The sequence below is a fragment of the Callithrix jacchus genome, chromosome 5, assembly GCF_049354715.1.
Source record: "Callithrix jacchus isolate 240 chromosome 5, calJac240_pri, whole genome shotgun sequence".
Classification (NCBI taxonomy): Eukaryota; Metazoa; Chordata; class Mammalia; order Primates; family Cebidae; genus Callithrix; species Callithrix jacchus.
The window spans coordinates 5,215,023-5,238,425 of NC_133506.1; the positions used below are offsets into that span (position 1 = coordinate 5,215,023).

At 41.5% G+C, this 23,403-nt stretch overlaps 2 protein-coding genes across 39 annotated transcripts in view; one reads left to right on the forward strand and one right to left on the reverse strand.

Annotated features, from left to right (window-relative positions):
• ASIP (agouti signaling protein) overlaps positions 1 to 1,237 on the reverse strand; it is a 210,955-nt gene extending 209,718 nt beyond the window's left edge. For 17 of the 34 annotated variants that reach the window (XR_013535046.1, XR_013535041.1, XR_013535039.1 and 14 more), the window contains exon 1: positions 372 to 1,237. The gene's annotated coding sequence lies outside the window, so the exon portion shown is untranslated. Of the gene's footprint in view, positions 1 to 9 lie in introns of all 34 variants that reach the window. The other 17 variants (XM_078371103.1, XM_078371100.1, XM_078371101.1 and 14 more) reach the window with 2 other exon arrangements.
• Positions 66 to 23,249, forward strand: EIF2S2 (eukaryotic translation initiation factor 2 subunit beta). Of its 5 annotated transcripts, none has more exons than XM_035298067.3 (9): positions 66 to 345; positions 7,492 to 7,669; positions 9,158 to 9,261; positions 14,501 to 14,636; positions 15,625 to 15,725; positions 16,339 to 16,487; positions 19,097 to 19,153; positions 22,079 to 22,164; positions 22,775 to 23,249. In XM_035298067.3, exons 1-9 carry the CDS (start codon positions 256 to 258, stop codon positions 22,948 to 22,950), a joined length of 1,077 nt encoding a protein of 358 aa, XP_035153958.1. In that variant the 5' UTR covers positions 66 to 255; the 3' UTR covers positions 22,951 to 23,249. The 5 variants fall into 5 exon arrangements, with proteins under 5 accessions (XP_035153958.1, XP_035153959.1, XP_054111083.1 ...); XM_002747268.7 differs by lacking the exon at positions 66 to 345 and adding an exon at positions 597 to 744; XM_035298068.3 differs by lacking the exon at positions 22,079 to 22,164.
• Positions 23,250 to 23,403: the final 154 nt, after the last annotated feature.

Consider the following 23,403-nt stretch of genomic DNA (forward strand, 5'->3'; position numbering starts at 1 on the left):
CGTTCAGACCTCATAAACAAGTATTTTGACGCTTCCCGACAGCTGCCTCTGGCTTAATTCTCCTCAGGAGACGCCTTCTCTCCCAAGAGAAGACAGGGAAGATACTTTGGTTTCTGACCTCCCAAGCAACAAACCAGCCGTCAAATTCCTTATGAAGCAAAAACTGACTTGCGCGCCTCGAGCTGCAACTCAGAATTTCTCAAACACCAGGACGCCCCGGGGGCACGCGGGAAACTAACGCTCCAGCGGGTTTACATGACTCGGTGTCTAACCCACTACCTTAACCCAGGAGGAATGGCCCCCAATTCACTCTACAAGCAGCGCAGAACATTCCTAAAGGATAAGGTAATGGTCACCACAAACAACCGAACCTTCTTCCGGCTGCCGCCCGCTCGCACATCGCGACCGGTCGCTGGTCAGCTGCCGCGCAAGCGACAGCGTCTTATAGACGGACTACAAGTCCCGGCATGCCTGGCGACGCGATGCCGCCTGATAACTCGCGCCACACGAAGCACGCTGGGGTGGTTCTTCTGCGCGCCTGCGCCTGGCGAGCTCTGCGCAGGCGCATTTCCATCGCTTGGAGGAGAGGGCGGGGTGTTGTTCCCTTTCGCTGATGCAAGAGCCTGGTGCGGTGGTGGGAGAGGTATCGGTAGGAGCAGCGCTGCCGCCGGAACCTGGGGCTGACCCGTCTGACTTCCCGTCCGAGCCGAGCCCACTCGAGCCGCAGCCATGTCTGGGGACGAGGTGAGGGCCTGAGCCCGGCGCTAGGGCTAAGGACTGAGGCGGGAAGCAGAACCCACTCCAGTGTGGGAGACCGGGCCTGCGGCCTAGCAGCCGGCCGCCGCCATGTGGGGCAGCCGGGCCTAGACGGTCCGGAGCTGCAGAGCCAGCGAGGACTCCGGAGCCGCAGGCTTGGTCGCAGCCCGCTTTCCTCAGGGCGATGGCGCCGAGGCGGACCTCCTGTCGTGGTTGGCGTTTCCGGAATGGAGAGCACACCACGTTGAGTCGCCCTCCCTGAAGGGGCTCGAGTGCCCAGTTCGTGCCCCGAATGAGTGGGGCTGGTGATCCCTGCATTCCTTTCAGCTGGGCACTGCCGTCCCAGTTCGCCTGGCTGGGTGCCGCGAGGAACCTCTCTTGGCTTGATAGAACGCCCTCGTTAAAACTTTCCAGGCTGTCTTGTCGGGGCTGGTATCCCTCCCTTGTTTGCCTTCCTAGCATTGTTTTTTAAAAAGACGACGGGAAGATGGGTTTAGAACGAGAGAAAAATACCCTGCCGCCCCAGGAAGTGACTCGCCTTCCCGGAAAGTTTCCGAGCGAGCCCCTGAGCTTCCCTTAATAGAGGGCTCCCAGCGACGTAAGCGGGAAGTCCGGGCTGTGAAGCTGGCTGGATTTTTCTACCGTCGTGCTTGGGTCTCACCGAATTTCCTCAAATCCTTTTCTCCCGGATTTATTCTAGTTGGTGTAACATCTAGAGACTTAAAATGAAGTTGATGTTAAGTACTCGCAGGTGTTGCTTAACATTGGGGGAGGCCCTTACCGGTACTGAGGATTTCTTAGGCAGTAGGAAGCCTTGATCACAAGGGCAAAGGAATGGTCGAGAAAGGCCAGTAAATGTGCCCACAGGAAGTGGAATATTCTCCAGTTTGGTTACAGTTAAGGGGTGAACACTTGACACACTATCATGGAGGGCTGTGAAGACGAAGTTTAGGAATTCAGAATGTATTCTGGAGGGGATTCCAGTCTCTTGGTTCTCACAACAGTCCTGTAAAATAGGTCTATTGTTATGCCCATTTTAGAGATGAAAAACTGAAGCTCTGAGTTGTATAATGCCCATTATCAAATACTAAGTGGCTGAGCCACTGGTAGGATTCCAGATCTGTGCAATATTGCTTCCATGTAGATGACTAGGAGGATCTCAGTAGCTTAGAGAACAAAGTTTGTAAATGGTCCTTAGCAGTTATGATAGACATTGCTCTAGGCTGCTGTATTTCAGAAGTTCTGAGAGTGGCAGTATTTCACACCTATTTTGTTTCTACTCATTTTTCAAACTTCTCATAACCTTTGGTAAATACTGTACGTAATGCAAGAGTCCATGGGGTGTTATTCTGTGTATGGTCAACTACTAGTTGACACACAAGGTAGAAATTGGGCCATCAACATAGTGACTTGGAGGGCTAGAGGGATCATTTCTATCAGTAGGATCAGGTTTTGAAAGAAGTGGAGTATGAATGTATTACTGAGGATGAGTTTCGTGAAGCAGAGATGGCAGAAGCAGCATTTCAGCATAGGGCTATGAAAGTCAATGAAGTATTAAAACAGTTTGGCACTCAAGTTGACAGTCCGACTTTGTTTTACAGGAAACCAGGGCCGAGGGAGATTAACTTGTCCAAGATCATGCAGAAAGTAGGACTAGAACCTTGGTGTTTGGCTTCCATTCTGCCAGGTAGAAGTTAGGAGTAGAGGGAGAATAGAATAGAATTTGAAGAATAGGGTGTAGGGTCTGGTTCTTCTAGTGCTGTTGACTAGGTAAGTGTTCTTAGGCCATTTCTTTTTTTTTTTTTTTTTTAAGATACGGGGTTTCACCATGTTGGCCAGTCTGGTCTCGAACTGATCTCAGGTGATCCACCCTGCTTGGCCTCCCAAAGTGCTGGGATTACAGGCATGAGCCACCGCACCCGGCCCTTAGGCCATTTCTTTAACTTCTGGCTACTGTACTGACATTGACATTTGAGGATCAGATGAAAATCTGTACTTGAAAATGATTTATTAACTGCCAGGGACTTCCCAGAATGCAAGTAATCTTGCCTGGTGGGTCAGTCTAGAGGATTAAAGAGGCTACTATTACAAAATAATTTTCTGTTTTCTTCATATTTCTTTTTTTTTCTTATAAACTGCACACATTTCTTTTTAAACCTGGTAATTAAGCCAAAAACTCACCAAAACATAACCCTTTTCAACCTAATGGAACTGTGATTTTATTTTTATTTTTTTTAGAGACAGGATCTCACTCTTGTTGCCCAGGCTGGAATGCGGTGGCACAATCATAGCTCACTGCAGCCTCTGTCACCTGGGCTCAAGGGATCCTCCTGCCTCAGCCTTGCAAGGAGCTGGGACTACAGGCGCATGTTCTTGCAGCTGCTAATTTTTAAGTTTTTTTGTAGAAATGAGGTCTTTGTTACCCAAGCTAGTCTTGAACTCCTGGCCTCAAGCAGTCTTCCTGCCTCAGCCTCTCAGCATGGAACCATGATCTTTAAAAAGCAGAATCCTAGAAATATGGCTGCTACCTGGTAAGGGAAAAGAAAAATCCCCTGTCTATAGGCATTCACTATTTTTCAGACCGTTTTTTAAAAGCAGCATTAATATTTAATGCTTGCTTGCTTACTACTAGGCCCCATTCATAAGGTGTCAGAACATTGATTTTTCATAAAATGTGGTAAGGTGTTTTGGCAAAAAGAAGCTTTAAATTTAAAAAAAAGTTTTTGGTTCAAAATGGGATGTGTGTTGTATAAAGTTTATGAAACACAAAAAAATACAAATAAAAAGCTCAGAATCTAAGTCTCAGCTACTCAGAAGGAGACTTAGGCCAGGAGTTTGAGGCTGCAGTGTGCTGTAATTATAATTGAGCGTAGCCACTACATTCCAGCCTGGGTAACATAGTGAGACCCCTGTCCCTAAAAAAAAGATCTCACAATCCTATCACACAGAGTTGGCAGCACTTAGCATTTGTTCTGGTCATCCTTGAAAGGAACTTTTAGATCAGTGCTTTGCTTCTTTGTGGGTTCTTTTGTGACTCACACCTACTTCCGGGTATGGTGATTTCTTGGGTAAGGTATGATCTATGAGAAGAGACTTCTAATTTGATGAAACATTTCAGGGTAATTTTAGCTGGTATGCCTTTTCTTTGCTTTCTCCAACCAAACGTGAGAAATTGAAAATAGAAATGCTTTTGAAGCTTTGTTGTGAACCTGAAATATAACTCAAGTGATTCTGTAGTTTTCCATAAGTGCACTGTCAACAGCTATTTACTTTTCAAATCTAAACTAGTCTCATAAAAGAAAACCCATTTGGAGTGTAGTCAGCTTATAATTTGGAAGTTAGAGATGAAAGTCTTAAAAAGCCATGATTTTAGTCACGACTGATATGGCCTTGTTCTTTGGGGAGTTCTACTTTGGGTACTGCTTTGGGATCCCCGCTCCTTATTTGTAAACTCTACTTTGCAGGATGGTATGAATAAAATGAGGCAATGAGTATGTATGTTACATATCCAGACTAATTGAGAGAGGTGTTATTTCAATGTATGATTCCTACATGTTTATTCTCCTTTACAAGGCTACAACCAAACTGTTTACCTGTAGACCAAAATAAGATTTTTCAGGGGATAAGAAGGCACTTATGAAGCTGTCCTCTGGTGATATCAGGATCCTTTCCATCTTTGATCTGTCTCGATGAATAATGGTTAAAAGGCAATTAATACTTTAGGGAACTTGATGCTTGAAAAAATGCAATAAATGGCTTGTAATCCCTTCCAGAACCAAATTTATAGTGTCTAGAGTTTTGTCTGTCCTTTTGCCAAGTCTCCCTGTGAAGAATTAGGATGAAATGTAGCTAACTTCCCTGAAATACTGCTGTACTCCTTGTAGGGTGACCCAGAGCTCAGTAGTGGGTCAGCAGTGGGGGACTCTTTCCTCTTTGCTCTTCTGTCTTGGTAGGGACACTTCTTTAAGTTAGCCAGATAATATTCTTCAGACTGACTGCATTTCAGATTTAATGATTTATAGAATTGGATCCTTGTTAAGGGGGAAAACACTAACTTTGAACATGCTTTGCAAATACCATACTTCTCTACTGGGCAAGGACAGTAAGTATATTACTTTATTACAGATTATAGGTTGGTTTCGGTCTAGTTTTCTTTATGATCTTGGAACATAAATAAGTTTATGTTAGAATCCATTTGGGGAAGTTTTCAAGAGTTTTATATGTTTGGAAAATTAGAGCACCTGAATTGATGAAATTTCAGTGATAGGAATCAAGAGAAAACCATGCTTTGTGAATGGTAAAGTATTATATAAATTACAGTTGCTAATATTTATTTGAGTACTTATGTGCCAGGCACTATGGCAAGGGTTTTACATTTACATACTTGTTTAAGCCTCCCAGTAATCTTGTATGGTTTGTTGTTCCTCTGCTTGTCTCCATTTTACATATGAGGTGTGGAATAACAAGTACAAGCCATAGTCAGAACTTGAATCCAGTCAGATGGGCTCCAGACTTGTGCTTTTATTTATTTATTTATTTATTTTTGTTGTTTTGTTTTGTTTTTCGATATTTTTATTTATTTATTTTCTGTTTGCTGGTTTATTTTTTAAAGATGGGGTTTCACCATGTTGGTCATTGTGGTCTTGAACTCCCGACCTCAGGTGATCCGCCCGTCTTGGCCTCCAAAGTGCTTAGATTACAGACGTGAGCCACCACACCCGCCCGGCTTTTAAACACTTTACTACTACACTGTTGACAGCAGATCATTGGGCAAAATACTGAATTTAAGCATGGTATTAAAAGAATGTAGACAGAGATTGGTAAGGGGCTCGGAAAAAAGTATTTGAGATTTGAATCCAGTTCTGTTTAACTTCAAAGACCCTGTGCTTTCTACTCTATCAGATGTCTGCCCTGTATGTTGTTTAAATTATTATGTCTAAAATAACTTTTCTTTAAGTGATCAGTGCAAGCAGATAGTCTACAAAGTATAACTTATTCTATAATGGACATTTAGGTAAAAATAAGATAATTTTGGGGTGAGGCATGGCCCTCACACCTGTAATCCTAACACTAGGAGGCTGAAGCTGGTGGATCATTTGAGCCTAGCAGTTTAAGACCAGCGGGGGCAACATGGTAAAACCCTGTCCGTACTAAAAATACAAAAGTTGGTTGTTGGTTGGGTGTGGTGGTGTGCATCTGTAATCCCAGCTACTCAGGAAGTTGAGGTAGGAGGATGGTATGAGTCTGGGAGGTCAAGGTTGAAGTGAGCTGAGATCATGCCACAGCACTCCAACCTGGGCAGCAGAGCCAGACCCTGTTTCATTAAAAAAAAAAAAAAAAAAAAATAGAACCTTTAACATTTCATAAACAAAAAGCAGAGTAAAATGTTTATAGCGGTTTCTCTTACTCAGAGATTTGCTATATGAAGAGTTGCTGGTGGATTTTATTTTATTTTTTTGAGACAGAGTCTCACTCTGTTCCCAGGCACCAGCCTGGAGTGCAGTGGCACGATCTCGGCTCACTGCAACCTCCGCCTCTCTGGTTCAAGCAGTTCTCTTGCCTCAGCCTCCCGAGTAGCTGGGACTACAGGCATGCGCCACCACGCCCAGCTAATTTTTGTATTTTTAGTAGAGATGGGGTTTCATCATGTTGGCCATGATGGTCTCGATCTCTTGACCTCATGATCCGCCCAACTCAGCCTCCCAAAGTGCTGGGATTACAGGCTCTAGCCATTATCCCGGCCTGAATTTTCTTGAAGATTGTCTGAACTTCAGGATAAAGTTAAAATTTGTTTGTTTTGTTTTTTCTTTGAGAGGTGTTTTGCTCTTGTTGCTTAGGCTGGGGTGCAATGGTGCGATCTTGCTCCTGACTGCAGGTGATCCGCCCACCTCAGCCTCCCAAATGCTGGGATAATGGGCATGAGCCACACACCTGGCCAAAAAAAAAATTTTTTTTTTTAAATCAGGTCAAAAGTCTCTCAAGTCTCTCTGTAGCAGCCCCAGGTTACCAACCTTGAATAAAACATTTGTACTCCTGGCCAGGTACAGTGGCTTACACCTATAATTCCATTGCATTGAGTTGCCAAGGTGAGAGGATTGTTTGCACCTGGCAGTTCGTTACCACCTGGGACAACAGGGGGAGACCCAGTATCTACAAAATAAAAAGGTTAGCTGGGCAAGGTGGCACATGCCTGTGGTCCCAGCTACTTGGGGGTTGGGGTTCTAAGATGGTAGGTTCACTTGAGCCCAGGAGGTTGAGGCTGCAGTGGGCCATGATCATGCCACTGTACTCCATCCTTGGTAACAGTGAGACCCTGTCTCAAGAAAGAAAAAAAAAATTTATACCCTAATTGGGTATTATTTTCCTATGTCTATAAAGTAAGAAGCATAGCATAGGTTTCTGCAAAAGTCCTTTCTCTAAATTCCATAGTTTATTCAAATGCCCAAATTTGCTCATGAAACTGAAAGTCAAGTCTCTTGTGATACTTTACAAATGGAAAGACATATACATGTTTCAATTCCCCCTTTCCCCCACCCCCGATGTTTAATAGTATCAAGAAGGTTGAGTAGACAGTTTATTTTTTGGTAAACTCCACTTTGATGTTTTAATGTATCATATACTCTTTTACTTGTAAGAGTATGCCTTTTGAGGATAAAGCATATTTGGAATGTCAGCATCATTAAAAACAATCACTTGATCCTTTTTTTTCTTTTTTTTTTTTTGTCTTCTGAACAGATGATTTTTGATCCTACCATGAGCAAGAAGAAGAAGAAGAAGAAGAAGCCTTTTATGTTAGATGAGGAAGGGGATACCCAAACAGAGGAAACCCAGCCTTCAGAAACAAAAGAAGTGGAGCCAGAGCCAACTGAGGACAAAGATTTGGAAGCTGATGAAGAGGACAGTAGGAAAAAAGGTGAGTGGTTGATGTGAGAGTGTTACTGTTGTCCTAGAAGCCCTGGTTCTATCAGTGTTTTGACTTTTGTATATGCAGTGACCTCTCAGCCTGCTAAGGCTGTTCCAGTGAAGTCAAGGCCATCAGTAGTCTCTGTGCAGTGGACCTTTTCAGATTTCTGATTGGCTTGTTGCAGGGAAGTTGCCATTTAATTCATGCATTGCAGAGATGATGAAACCTTGCCATTCCAGAACTGGTTTTCCAGTTTAACTGGTCAGGTCTCTTCACTAACTTGAATGGTAGTTGTATTTGAATGTAGGCAGAAAGAAATAGTACTAAGATAGGCAGTTTTGTGTCTTAGCAAGTCTGAAAATGTATATGAGAGATTAAAATTATAGCCTTGAGTATTTGGGGTTAGATACCAGCTTTAGTTACTTACCTCTGTGCTGTAACATAGACATAATTTGACTATTAGAGAGAAATGATTCTTTGAACATTATTTGTGTCTGTTGAATATAACACTGTGCTGGGATAGAGATAGCTGACATTCATTGAGCATCTACCCTGTGCTAAGTGTCTTCTACATGTTTAAAACAAACTTGGAAAGTAACTCATTCCTGTCGTCATAAGATAAAATGGATTTGTAAGTAGTTTCTTCAAAAACTTGGTAGCAGAGGGATCCTAAAATATTTCAGGTTTATAACATGGCAGATCAAATGGAAAACTTGAACAGAATCTATTATTACTCAATAACAGTAGGTAAAATTTCACTGATACTTGTATTTGCTGTGCAGCCTTATTTTAATGAATGTGAAATAATTTGTCAGGCCTTTTGATGATTAATTGATTAATAAAATGTCGACATAGGCAGTAGAATTTAGGTGAACAAGGCATAGCCTTCTAGTATCTAGTAGGGAGATAGATTAGATAAGCAAGCTGGTAATAAGTACCTCAGTTGGGGTAAGCAGAAGATACTATCCAAGCACTCTGGGAATACCTAACCCTGTTTTGGGGAAAGATGGATAAGCTTAGAGAAGGCTTTGGTGGAAGTAATTTAACTGAGATCCTATAAGATGGAGTTAAGAGGGCCCACGGGAAGGTTTGGAGGTTAGGACCCTCACATATATTGTACTAGGACCTGAAAGTAGTTCAGTATGGTTAGAACCAGGGATTGAAGTGTGGGAAGTGAGGAAGGCAAGAAGCAGAAGTAGGAGATAAAGCTGGAGAGTTGGAAATTATGTTAGAGCTCTGACTTTGTCTTGGGAACAATTAGGAGTGGTATGGTTAGATTGCTAAATAAATATTCTCAACATGGTCTCCTAACAAGATTGTTCCTATAGATATTTGAGATGACCTACCATTTTGTTTTTCAGAACCATAACTTTTGTGATTGTGGAGGGACTAATTATCTTTTCTGGTGACTTGATTAATTGCTGAAATATGTTTGTGTAACTCATAACTTGATGCTTTGCCTTTTAGTTGTTAACAATTATGCCTTGGTCTTTCTAGATGCTTCTGATGATCTAGATGACTTAAACTTCTTTAATCAAAAGAAAAAGAAGAAAAAAACTAAAAAGATATTTGATATTGATGAAGCTGAAGAAGGCGTAAAGGTAGTATTTCTTTCTGGTTGAAGGTAAAATTTGACCTTTTGCAAGGTTGCTAATGGCTGTTTCCCTCCCTTTGACTCATCTCTGACTAGCTTTGCTTTCATTATTAACACTTAGTTGCCACTGGTAGGGTCATTTTCTTAAGAGTATGTCTGACTAGGTATCTTAAAAGGACTGTGGCTCAAGGAATTTAAATTTAGGTCTTACATATTGTATTGTGTGCCATTAAAATGATAAAAAATATCCCTTGTGTTTAACCATGCTGAGATTTTTGGCTGCAGAGAGATATTTCTATGAGTGAGAAATCCTATTGAGCAAATATTCCTTTGGTTTCTTCTGTTCAACTTTTGGTAGCATATTGAATATACACAAAATTCATATGTGTACATCTAAGCCGCAAAGAATGAACGACAGTGGTGGTTGGTAGCTGATGACAGTGTGGCTTGTAGGCAAACCAGAGCACTCAGGCCAGTTTTATGGAGTTCTCTGATCTTGTGGGTACTTGAGACCCTGTGAATCTTATTACTGAATTGATTTCTAATGCAAGTATCTGAAAATTATTTTGGACAGGGAGTAACAGGTGGGTAGGCAGTTGAATATGAGGAAGGGTAGGTGGATGGGTGACAGGGGAAGGAGCTGAGGATCTGTTCTCCTCCCTAGAGTTACCATTTTAAAGACTCTGCCTAGGAATCACTTTAGCAGAATCCACACATCTATTTATAAAACCCGGAATAATAGCAGTACACATACACACAGAGAGAGAGAGCACACACAGCAGCAGACATACACCAAATGTCTCGTTTTGTGCCCTCTAAATATATTCTTTGGTAAGTAGTTTATTTGCTCAAACTCAAGTGATTAAGGTATATCCACATGTAGCAGGAAACGTATACAGTAATTCATTGAGTTTTAGAAATAATGTCATAATTTTATGACTTAGTTAATTCCGTAAATATGTATTAGTGATTACAGTGAGTCAAGCATCGTGTACTAATTGCTAGAGTAATGAAATGAGTAACATACTTTTCCTGTTTGCAGAGATATTTTAGTTCAAGGATAATTTAGAATCCTTGAGAACAAGCTGGTTTTATTTGGATTCATCTTGTTCTCTCCCTGTTTGAGGATATTCTTTTCCTTCTTCTATAGAGAAATTGAGAAAAATAATCAGATTATACTGAAAAATGGGATTTAAATATCCTGGACCACAGGGTGACACATAGAGATGTGCCACAGAAAATCTTGGTTAACAAGGCTTTGTTGGTTGATTCCTCCAGTAGCTTTTATCGGGAGATTTGCTCTAAATAAGTGCTTGCATACTGTTTTTGAAGTCAAAACATAAGAGGGCATTACAAGTATCCTGTCATCAGGCAAGGCATGGACATAATAATTTGTGTTTTTGAGATCTTGGGCTACTCTGTGACCTGAATTTTCAGACCATCACAGGCTTCCGAAAAGCCTTGAAAAATACTTCTTGCAGACTGGGTGTGCTGTCTCATGCCTATAGTCCCAGCACTTTGGGAGGCCGAGGCAGGCACATCACCTGAGGTCAGGAGTTCAAGACCAACCTGGCCAACATGGTGAAACCTTGTCTTTACTAAAAATCCAAAAATTAGTTGGGTGTGGTGGTGCGCACCTGTAGTCCCAGCTACTCAGGAGGCTAAGGCAGGAGAATTGCTTGGACCCAGCAGGCAGAGGTTGCAGTAAGCTGAGATTGCACCACTGCACTCTAGCCTGGGTGACAGAGCGAGACTTCATCTCAAAAAAAAAAAAAAAAAAAAAAAAGGAAAAATAGGCCAGGCACAGTGGCTCACCCCTGTAATTCCAGCACTTTGGGAGGCCAAGGTGGGTGGATCACCTGAGGTTGGGAGATCGAGACCAACCTGATCAACATGGAGAAAGCCCATCTTTACTAAAAATATAAAATTAGCCAAGTGTGGTGGCACATGCCTGTAATCCCAGGTACTTGGAAGACTGAGACACGAGAATCACTTGAACTCGGGAGGCAGAGGTTGCCATTGCACTCCAGCCTGGGCAACAAGAGTGAAACTCCATCTCAAAAAAAGAAAAGGAAGATACTTTTTGCCGTTCTCCGCCTTCTGCTGTGTCTTGGCATCAGTATGGAAGTAGATCTTACTGGGATAAAATAATAGTATAGTGCTAGAAGTTGGCTAGTGTGTGTCAATCTATATCCAGCATTTCTAAGTTCTTAATTATTGACTTAGAAATTAGGTCAGTATCTGGTTTCCTGTTTGTATAGTATATAGCTAATACCATGGGCAGATTGGTCTTGATAGCCACATATGGCACTAAAACTACAAAGCTGGATTTGGGATCCCAAATCTGAGCTTTATTTACTCCCAGCTATTCTGACTTTTCTGCTGGTAAGATTTCTGAAATTATTGTAGCTATTCCCCCAGTTCAGCACACACAAAATAGATATTAATTGATGAGTAAGTTTGACAGCACATTTCAGGATAGGGAGCTGGATAAGCTGGTGGAAGGAAGGAGAAATTAGAAAGCTGAAAACTGAGACTGGCCTTTTCTGCTCTTCTGGGATGTTTATGACTCATTTCTAGGTTTTAATATGCCCTGTTTACATCCATGCCTCTAGCAACTAATTTTGAGGTCAAGCTTCACTGTTTCCATTTATCACCTGATCCTAATTCCCCATGGCTTCTGCCTTTCCCTCTTTGATAATGTCATTTATTGGACCTGATGCCCAAAGACCATGACTGGTGCCAGGCTGACTGTGGTATAATAAAAATAAATATTTGGTCTTTGTGTTCTTGGCTCACAGCTCTTAAAATGCTTGGAATCTCCAAAGTGATAAGAGGGTGTTTGGTGTGATAAGAGGGTCTTTAGTATGCTAATGAGATGACTGGTAGCTGGGGATCCCTAGATAGCTTTAGGATGGGGCTAGTCACCAGAAAGACAAAGCTATGATTAGAGGGTTAGAACTTTTCAATGGACCCCCTGACACCTCCAGATAGGGAATGTCTAGAGATTGAGCTCACCCACTAGTGGTTAATAATGTAATCAGTGACTGGGCACTCACGCCTGTAATCACAGCACTTTGGGAGGCTGAGGTGGGCAGATCACAAGGTCAGGAGTTCCAGACCAGCTCGGCCAATATGGTGAAACCCGTCTCTATTAAAAATTCAAAAATTAGCCAGGCATGTTGTCACGTGCCTGTAGTCACACCTACTCGGGAGGCTGAGGCAGAAGAATTGCTTGAACCCGGGAGGCAGAAGTTGCAGTGAGCTGAGATTATGCTACTGCACTCCAGCCTGGGCAACACAGCGACATTCCGTCTCAAGAAAATAATAATAATGATAGTCATGCCTGTGTAATGAAACCCCTAGACATGGGTTCGGAGAGCTTCCATGCTTGTGAGCACACCAAGGTGCTAGAAAGGGGGTGTGCCTGGTGTGGCAGCCCCATGCCCGTCTTCCTTGCCCTACCTCAGCTCCTGCCCCCATACCATGTCTTATGCATTGCTTATGTTTAGCTGTTTCCTAGTTACATCCTTTATAATAAACTGGCAATAGTAAGTACTTTCCTGAGTTCTATGAGTCATTTTAGCAAATTATTGACTCTTGGTGGGGAATGTGGGAACCTCTGAGTTTATAGCCATGTTTGACAGAAGCAGGCAGCATGGGGACCCAATAAGTGGTGACTAGTTTGTGAAGTGAGGGCAGGTTTATGGAACTGAGCCCTTAAACCTATGAAATCTGATAATAACTCTGGATAGTGTGTGTCTGAATTGAACTGGAGGACACCTAATTGGTATTAGAGGGTTGGTGTGGAAAAACACCACATATTTGGTGTCACCTGGAAAAATCTTACCGAATAACTGTATCAAAATCACTTACAAATTTATTTAAAATACTCTTGAACCCTGCTCGTGCTGAAGATCATCAATCAGATTTAAACTTGAAGTTTCTCAAGTGATTTTTTTTTTTTTTTTTGAGACAAAGTCTCACTTTGTTGCCAGGCGCCAGGCTGGAGTGCAGTGGCACAATCTCGGCTCACCGCAACCTCTGCCTCCCGGGTTTAAGCAATTCTCCTGCCTCAGCCTCCCAAGTAGCTGGGACTACAGGCACAGGCCACCACGCCCAGCTAATTTCTGTATTTTTAGTAGAGATGGGGTTTCACCATGTTGGCCAGGATGGTCTCGATCTCTTGACCTTGTGATCCGCCTACCTCGGCCTCCCAAAGTGCTGGGATTACAGGCTTGAGCCACCGCGCCAGTGATTTTTTTTTTTTTCAGACAGTTTTGTTCTTGTTGCCCAGGCTGGAATGTAGTGGCGCGATCTTGGCTCACTGTAACCTCTGCCTCCTGGGTTCAGGTGATTCCTCCTGAGTAGTTGGGATTACAGGCACCGGCCACCACATCCAGCTAAGTTTTGTATTTTTAGTAGAGACAGGGTTTCACCATGTTGGCCAGGCTGGTCTTGAACTCCTGACCTCAAGTGATCCACCTACCTTGGCCTCCCAAAGTGCTGGGATTACAGGTGTGAGCCAAGGTGCCCAGCCTCTGACATGATTCTGACAGTAGCCTGGTTTGGAAACAAGGACAATAATTATAAGATCCTAAGTCTGAAGAATAAAGAAATGAAAGAGAAGTAAAGATCCCACAAATGTCTTGAAGAAGACACAGTGTAGCAGGGCACGGTGGCTCACGCCTGTAATTCCAGCACTTTGGGAGGCTGAGGTCAGGAGTTCAAGACCAACCCAAACAACATGAAGAAACTCCATCTCTACTAAAATGCTTTTAATCCCAGCTACTCTGGAGGCTGAGGCAGGAGAATCACTTGAACCCTGGAAACGGAGGTTTCAGTGAGCCCACGCCATTGCACTGCAGCCTGGGGAACAAGAGTGAACCTCTGTCTCAAAGAAAGAATTCAAAGTTTAAATGGCAGAGTCTCTGTGAGCCAGTTGGGTCCATCTCTGACAGGCCTTTCTTATCTGTAACTTCAGCTTAGAATATGTGATTTTTTTTTCCCCCTCCAAAATAATGTCAGCCCGTGTCATTTTTATAAAAGAACAGACTGGGTGTAGTGGCTCATGCCTGTAATCCCAGCACTTTGGGAGGCCAGGGCAGCAGGATCTCTTGAGGCCAAGAGTTTGAGACTAGCCTGAGCAATAAAGCAAGACCTCCTTGTCTCTGCAGAAAATGTAATAAAATAAATAGAAAAGAATAGTCCCAGTATCAATGTTCAGACTCATCTCAATTTCTTAGGACCTTAAGATTGAAAGTGATGTTCAAGAACCAGCTGAACCAGAGGATGACCTTGACATTATGCTTGGCAATAAAAAGAAGAAAAAGAAGAATGTCAAGTTCCCAGATGAGGATGAAATACTAGAGAAAGATGAAGGTAATGTTGAGGACTCAGCAGCCCATTTGTAGGTTACTCAAGCCTTCGGCCCTAGTCTCCTTGATGGGGGAGGGGAGTACTTTAAAAACTTTTTTTCTTGCCCCTTATTTCTACTACATGATAATGGAAGCTGAAAGGAAATAGCGTCTAGCTTGACAGTGGCAGTTAAAGAATTTGTCAATTGTGACTACATTAAAAACATACTGATTCAGGCTTGGAAAAATTACTGGTTTTTACATAATTAAAAATTTAAAAATGGTCCGGGCGCAGTGGCTCACACCTGTAATCCCAGCACTTTGGGAGGCCGAGGCAGGCGGATCATGATGTCAAGAGATCGAGACCATCCTGGCCAACATGGTGAAACCCTGTCTGTACTAAAAATAAAAAATTAGCTGGGCGTAGTGGCACGCATCTGTAGTCCCAGCTACTCGGGAGGCTGAGGCAGGAGAATTGCTTGAACCCAGGAGGCAGAGGTTGCAGTGAGCTGAGGTTGCGCCATTGCACTCCAGCCTGGCGCCTGGTGAGGGAGTGAGACTCTGTCTCAAAAAAAAAAAAAGAAGTAAAAATGTTTTGTTTACAGTTTTGTTAGTTTTTAAATGCTATAGGGTCTTTAGAGAACTTTAGTCAGTAGGTGAGTTTTTATGGATGTCGATGTTTCCTAAGTGCTTAAAACAGTTGGACTCTTTTTCCTCTAGCTATTCTAATGCATTATTTTATCTTTGGTTTGTTAAATTAAGAAACTTTTCAGTGTGTTATCAAAAACTCCTAATTAGAGAGGTCTCTATTAAGGGTCTTTTTTGAAAGTCATGACATCCCTATTTTTAAGGAAAAGGGTTATGAGCTTTGGTTTCTTTATGCTTAAGGCTGTTGTGAATGCAGCTGTGGAAGGGAAGACAAATGTCTTTGAAACTTCATTTTTCTAGACCCACTCCCACTTTTGTATTGTAGCAGGGCCCACCCCTCATTCTTAAATCTTTATTATTTGTAGCTCTAGAAGATGAAGACAGCAAAAAAGATGATGGCATCTCATTCAGTAATCAGACAGGCCCTGCTTGGGCAGGCTCAGAAAGAGATTACACATATGAGGAGGTAAGACAAAATCTGTTGTGAAAAGGGGCTAAGCTATTCACTAATGCTCAAGAAAGAGCAAGATAAATCTTCCTTGAATTGAAAGGGCCATTGAAGTAATGATTGATGGTGAAACAGATGCAGAGAGGTCACACAGCCAGTGCACAGCAATTCCTGGTGTGTACCTCAGCCTGCCCAGAGTGCAGCAGTCATTGTAGTACTACTCACTATCCCCACCTGAATTCATGGACTGCTGAGGGTATGCAGCCCTCTAGAAATCAGGAGGGCAGTAGTGACAGAGTAGCTAATTTGGGGCCAGGGTAGTCTGGAATTTACTTGTTTGGGCTTTCCTGAATCTTACTTTTCCATGTGTCATGTACTTTTCCCATAGAAACAACAGAATGAGTAGTCGTTCATTCGTTTCACTTTGGATAAGGAGTTGCTGAGTATCAATAATGAACCAAATGCTGGCTGGGGATGAATCTCTGCCCTCAAAGAACTGCCAGACTTGTAGTAATGCTGTGTATATTTAATAAGAAGTGACATATTTGCTGTTAAGCAGTGTGACTTAAAGGGGAACTTTATATTTCTACAGTTCCCAAGCATGTTCATGAATACCACTTTATTTTTATAGCTGCTGAATCGAGTGTTCAACATCATGAGGGAAAAGAATCCAGATATGGTTGCTGGGGAGAAAAGGAAATTTGTCATGAAACCTCCACAGGTCGTCCGAGTAGGAACCAAGAAAACTTCTTTTGTCAACTTTACAGATATCTGTAAACTGTGAGTTGGTTAATGGAGTACCTTCATCCCAAATACCAGATTCTCAATGCAGTTTTAAGAATGTTGTATGTCCTTATTGTGGACTTTATTAATAGATGGAAAGAATACACAGGTGTAGGGGTTGAGGGAGTTCACAGTTCAAATCTGTCAGTTGTTTCAATTCATAAGTCTCAGGGCTTTTTTTTTAAAAAAATTCTTAAATATAAGGTCTCACTTTGTACCCTAGGCTGGAGTGCAGTGGAGTGATCATGGCTCACTGCAGCCTCAGTCTCCTGGGCTTCAGCAATCCTCCTGCCTCAGCCTCTCAAGTAGCTGAGACTACAGGTGCACTCTACCATGCCCAAACTGTGTGTGTGTGTGTGTGTGTGTGTGTGTGTGTGTGTGTGTGTGTAAAAGTAAATGTAGGTCTTACTACGTTGCCCAGGAGGGCTCATTTTATTAGTGCATCTAGAGGTGAGAGAAATCAACTCATGCTGATCCATTGAGGATGGATCTTAACTAGATGTGGTGAAGAGTGAGGAGGCTGAATGTAGTCCTCAGACAGGAGCCGTGGGAGCCCAGGGAGTGGAAAGGCTCATCAGTCAGTCTAGGATAGGCCTGTAAAACAAGCAGTGAGCTCAGGGAAAGTGGCTGAATTCGGTGTGCCTCTTCCTTGGATGATCATTGCCAGGACACAGTTGATGAATTGCAGCTTTCTTAATTACCATCACATTCTATGCCAGTGTCAGCCCTAGCTTACTGTCTAGGAATGGCTTTTCTCTGAGCTTCTCATGTTTTCTGGCAGGTTCCTTAGGGCGACCAACCTTATCTCTTTGTTGCTCAGTTTCCTAAGTAATACATGCTTGTAGAAAAAATGGTAAACACAAAAGAGATAATACTCAAAATTCTACTATCCGGAGATAACCACTTTTTTTCCTTACTTACATATATTTAAATAGTTTAGATTTTTTTGCTAATGACAATAGTAGTATATGCTCATTGTAGAAAAATTAGAAGATAAAAAGACATGTTAAAGAAAATGAAAAATCATCTGCAAAGTCCACCATTAAGAGGTAGACGATTTATTGTAGATTAATATTTTGATGTTTAGTCAGTTTTATGTACTTTTTAAAATAAATTACTGTCATACTGGTTTTTAACCTATTTTCTCAATATATATTGTGAAAGTTTGACTCATGTCATTAGTGTGAATAAGTGTTTTGAATAGCTATACAACATATTCTAACAGTTCCTTAAGTTGGACATGGCTGTTCCCAGGTTTTTATTATCAGAGGCAAAACTTCACCGAACATCTTTATACATATATCTTTGCAGTAGCTCAGAATAGAGCCTTAAGACAAGATGAAATTGCTGAGTTAAAAGGACTGGATATTTTTATGGCAAATATTAGCAAATTGCTTTCCAGCAAGGTTATGCCAGTTCATACTCCTGCCAGCAATGTAGAAGCTTACCTACTTTATTATATTTTTATCAGTTTTCACCCATTGCATTTTGGGGAAAAATAGCTTAAAAATTGTTACAGTAGCATCCACTTGTTGGAATAAGTTCAAACAGTGCCACAGTGTCGATTTAAAAAATGAAAATATTGAATGACGTTGCTCTATATTTGTGTTTATTTTATTATATGTGTATGTACATTTTTCTTTCGGATATTGAGATCTTTCTAAAAGTAGTACACACCCTTGAATGGATTTATTTAACCGCTCCCCTAATTAGTGAATATTTAAGCTGTTTTCATTTTTCTGCTGTTAGGCTTCCATGGAATCCTTCTAGACATACTTTTAAGAAAATTTTAAACAGCAAATATATGTGGATTAACATATATATTTATTAGCTTCTTTGATAATATCCCAGTATCTATCACCTAGGTTTGGTATATGTTGAACTTTTGACACATTTGCTTCAGATCTTTTTACTTTGTTAAAAAGAGAGTTTTATGCTATTTTATGATAGTCTCAAAAACAAAAGAAAAAAGGTGGTTTAATAGTTATAATTAAGGCCACCTTTGTTTCTTTTCCTGGTCCCTTTTTCCTTCCTAGAGGAAGTTGTTATTCTCTAACGGTGTTTATGTTTTCCATCCTTGTTTCTAGGCACTCACTTATATGTATGTAGTCATGAAATGTAATATGGTGTTATGGGCATTGAAGTTTAAACAAATGGCTCAGCTCACACCTATAATCCTGGCACTTTGGGAGGCTGTGGCAGGAGGATCATTTGAGGTCAGGAGTTCCACCAGTCTAGGCAGCATAGTGAGAGCCCATCTCTACACAGAAACTAAATAATTAGCTGGGCATGGTGACACACACCTGTAGTCGTAGCTACTTGGGAGGCTGAGACAGAAGGATTGCTTGAGCTTAGGAGTTTGAGGTTACCATGAGCTGTGATCACTGAACTCCAGCCTGGGCCACACAGTGAGACCCTGTCTCTTAACAATAAAAAAAAGTGGTGTCATATACTGTATCTCTATTTCAAAGTTTAAATAAACTATGCAGTGAAATTCACCTAATAGCTAAGTAATCACAGATCAAAATAGTGAACAGAATGATTTTTTAGAAGTTTGGTGAGAGTTCCTTGAAAGATAAGGTTTACGTATTTGATTTTCTTTTTAGATTACATCGTCAGCCCAAACATCTCCTTGCATTTTTGTTGGCTGAATTGGGTACAAGGTAAGAAACTATATACGTTTACATACTGTACTACTGGACATTTCATAAGAACCTCTCTTGAAAAGGGTATGTAACATACTTAGAGAAAACATTCACCTGATTATTAGAGAAACTTTTAGGTCAGGGGAGGAATGAAATCACTTCATTTCTGTGGGAGAGCTTGGCTGTTTAGGAAGAGGGGACAGAGCTGACATCTGAACAGGCCTGCTGCTGTAGCAACAAGAGGACCACAGTACTGCCATGTTTAGACTTTCCTGTTACTAATTGAAACTCTGGAGTCTTTTTATGGAGTAAATATTAGATTTTTAGGGGAATCGATTTCCTTAAGTCAGACTTTTTTTTCTAAATTGATAGCAGGCTATTGAAGAAATACAGCTAGTAAGTTGATGAGTGGCACAGGAGAAAACATTGAAACAGGAATCTAGTTACCTGTCTTTAAGGCTCACCTTTTGAAGGCACTGAGCAAGTCCATTCCTATTCAGGAAGGCCAAGATCTCATGGAGCCCATGCCAATGAGTTTGACTACTATCTGGAAGCCTAATGTCCCTTTAAAAATAAGTAATGTAGAGTAGGTTATGATAATGATGACTAATGCAATTTGAGTACCTCTTGTGTGCCAAGTGCTTTTTTGAGTGCCATCTCAGTCTTCACAGCAGATCTATGAAGTAGAAAGTAATATTCCTGTCTTCATGTTTGGAAACAGGTTTAGTAAAGTGATGTTGTCGTTGGTCACATGGCTAGTTAGTGGAACAGTCAAGATAAGTACAGCTCAGGTCTGTCTGTCCCTGCAGTTTGATCACCTAACAGGCCTGATACCTGTGCCTCATTGGTAGTACAGAGATAATTAAGGTGTTCTATTCCTACTCTCTTAAAACTTGGAATTTGCTACACTTGATATGGGGTTAAGGAGTAATTTACTTGACCGTGGTGGATAGTAGGCTCTGTTGTAGAAGAATTGTGTTTTAAATATAAATTTGTTACCATCATTGTTTATTTATAATTTGCACAAACTAATGCACAAAAGCTAGTGTTGTTTTTTTCTACTTCTTAGAATAATCTACAGGTTTTGTAGAGGTAGGATAAACTATTGTAACAAGCTGTGGCCAGTAAACTTGTGGTCAATGGGTTAAATGGGTTGTTGAGAAAACTCCACAGAGAATGAAAAAAAATTTCTACATCAAGCATTGGAATCACTATAACCTGGAGATTAAGGGTTACAATCTATAGAGGATGAAATTTAACTGTACCTGAGTGAATTTTGTTGTTTCACTGTATGAGTTATACTTTTGAACGAATGATAATATCTAGCCCAAAGCTTTGCTTTCTCAAAAGTGCTTGTCAACAGTTTATCATTAAGTATCATTGACAGTTGAGGCTTGTGATTCAACTACAGTTTTTTTTTTTTTGAAATAGCTTTATTGACAGCTTACAAATTTAAAGTATACAGTCTAGGGGAGTCTCACTTGGATGTCCATCTCTCTCACAAGAGATAGCTGTTCTCTCTCTTTTGTCTCTTTAACCTCTACCCTTAAACTCCCCCCAAAAATAAAAATAAAATCTGCAATCCAGTGGGTTTTTTTGGGGGGGGTGGGGGGAGATAGAGTCTCACTTTGTTGCCCAGGCTGGAGTGCTGTGGTGTGATCTCAGCTCACTGCAACCTCTGCCTACCAGGTTCAAGCAATTCTCCTGTCTCAGCCTCCCCAGTAGCTGGGACTACAGGTGCATACCACCACGCTTGAACTCCTGACAGCAGATGATCCACCCGCCTCGGCCTTCCAAAGTGCTGGGATTACAGGCATAAGCCAATATGCCCGGCCCCAGTGGTTTTTAATATTATCACATATTAAAATTAATATGTTACTACCACAATCAATTTTAGCATATTTTTATCAACTATACATTTAATCATGACTGAATCAAAATATTTGGTGCTTAGAATTTTAAAAAACAATAGTAGGCCGGGTGCAGTTGCTCACGCCTATAATCCCAGCACTTTGGGAGGCAGGTGGATCATGAGGACAAGAGATCGAGACCAATCCTGGTCAACATGGTGAAATCCCGTCTCTACTGAAAATACAAAAAAAATTAGCAGGGCATGGTGGTGTGCACCTGTAGTCCCAGCTACTTGGGAGGCTGAGGCAGGAGAAATGCTTGAACCCAGGACGTGGAGGTTGCAGTGAGCTGAGATCGCGCCATTGCACGCCAGCCTGGGTAACAAGAGCGAAACTCCGTCTCAAAAACAAAAAACAAATGTAGCCCCTTTCATGTTTTTATATTTCTAGCTCTCTCCTCTCCCTTTGTACATGGTATGGATTCAGTAAAACTTTTTTTCCTTTGTTGGACTGTCACATACAAGGAATCAGCTTGTTTTAGACTTAAAATCAATTATAAGTCTGATTGTTATCACTAGAGGTTTAACTGGATTTGATATTAGTATGGGTACCTCATTAAACACCAACTATTTAATTAAAAATAAATTTAAGGTTGGGCATGGTGGCTTAGAACTGTAATCCCAGCACTTTGGGAGGCCAAGGTGGGAGAATCACTTGAGTCCAGTAGTTCAAGCCTAGCCTGGGCAACATAGGGAAACTCCTCCATCTCTACCAAAAAATAAAAATAGCAGGGCACAGTGGGGATTGCCTGTAGTCCTAGCTACTTGCTAGGCTTAGTGGGAGGATTGCTTGAGCCTGGGAGAGTGAAGGTGCAGTGAGCCATCATCGCGCCACTGCATTCCAGTCTGGGCGACAGAGTGAGACCCCCTGTCCCATAATTAATTAGATTTTGAGAGACCAGGTAGTATAGCACCGGTCCAAGAGTTTATCCTATGCTGCTGAACATATTTTAAGTTCATTAAGTATAAAGGTGCTGGAATTTGGTTCCTTTAGTTAAAAACAATAATGGAGATTTATTTGTTTTCTTTCATAGTGGTTCTATAGATGGTAATAACCAACTTGTAATCAAAGGAAGATTCCAACAGAAACAGATAGAAAATGTCTTAAGAAGATATATCAGTAAGTGTGTAATTAATTTCATTAGATCACCTGAAATGTTCTCATCAGGCTGCAGTGTTGTAGGGAAGAGCCATTTGATTACAGTGAGAGGGGAAAAGCTGACCATAAAAAGATCAGAAACAATGAAAGTGAAAGGGAGGTGGCTCTTAACTGCTAACTAGGGTTATAGGGAAGGATTTGGATTTTTAAAGAAAGCCCAGCTGATTGAAGCTGCTGGTTGATTGTAGGGCTAAAAGCCAAGTCAGAGAAACCTGCCAGTGATTCAGGCCTGGCCTTGGTCCCCTTTTGTTCCCAATTATTTATAATTGGCATATCTGTTAACACATTTGAGTGGCTTTCCTTTAGACAGAACCAAAAATAAGCAAGCTGGCCGGCTTCCCTACATCCTACGGCATTGAGTACTCAACCCATGTTTTAGTACCGGAAGCATCACAGCAGATAGCTTTGTGGTTTTTTTTACCCCTAGAATAGCTAAGCTTTCCTGGTCTGGGTACCCAGGTAAAGTCTCATCCTGGGCTTGTGGAGTTCATTGTAGATGTATTTAAGAAGGCAGAAACTTTTCTACCTCACTGCGGCCACCAGGTAATTCTGTATGTTGCTTTATTTGCAGAGGAATATGTCACTTGTCACACATGCCGATCACCAGACACAATCCTGCAGAAGGACACGCGACTCTATTTCCTACAGTGCGAAACTTGTCATTCTAGATGTTCTGTTGCCAGTATCAAAACCGGCTTCCAGGCTGTCACGGGCAAGCGAGCACAGCTCCGTGCCAAAGCTAACTAATTTGCTAATCACTGATTTTGCAAAGAGTGTTATGGAGATGTGGCTGGACAGGTTTGCCATCAGAGTGGATATACCGTTGTGTTAAAAACAAGATAAAAAAGCTGCCAAGTTCTTTGGCGAGTGGTTGGTCTGAAATCCTTGCAAGATGCTGACGCTCAAGCTGTTGACATACTCGTTGCCTACTTTAACAACTGTCAGAGAAACGTGATACGGGGTAAGGAGGTGCTTTTTTAAAATCGTTCATAGACTTCTGTAAAACGCAAGATAAATTAAAGTTATTATAACAGTGATTCTTTCAATTTGGTTTGTCCTTCAGTTTTCTTTTCTATAAAAATTGTCCTTGGTGAATTCAGCAAAAAACCAACCAAATAAAAAAGTTTGTGCGTAGGCTCTGACGAAGTCTCTGTATCCTTGTCCTGAGAAACTGGACAACGGCAGGCACTTCATCTGGGC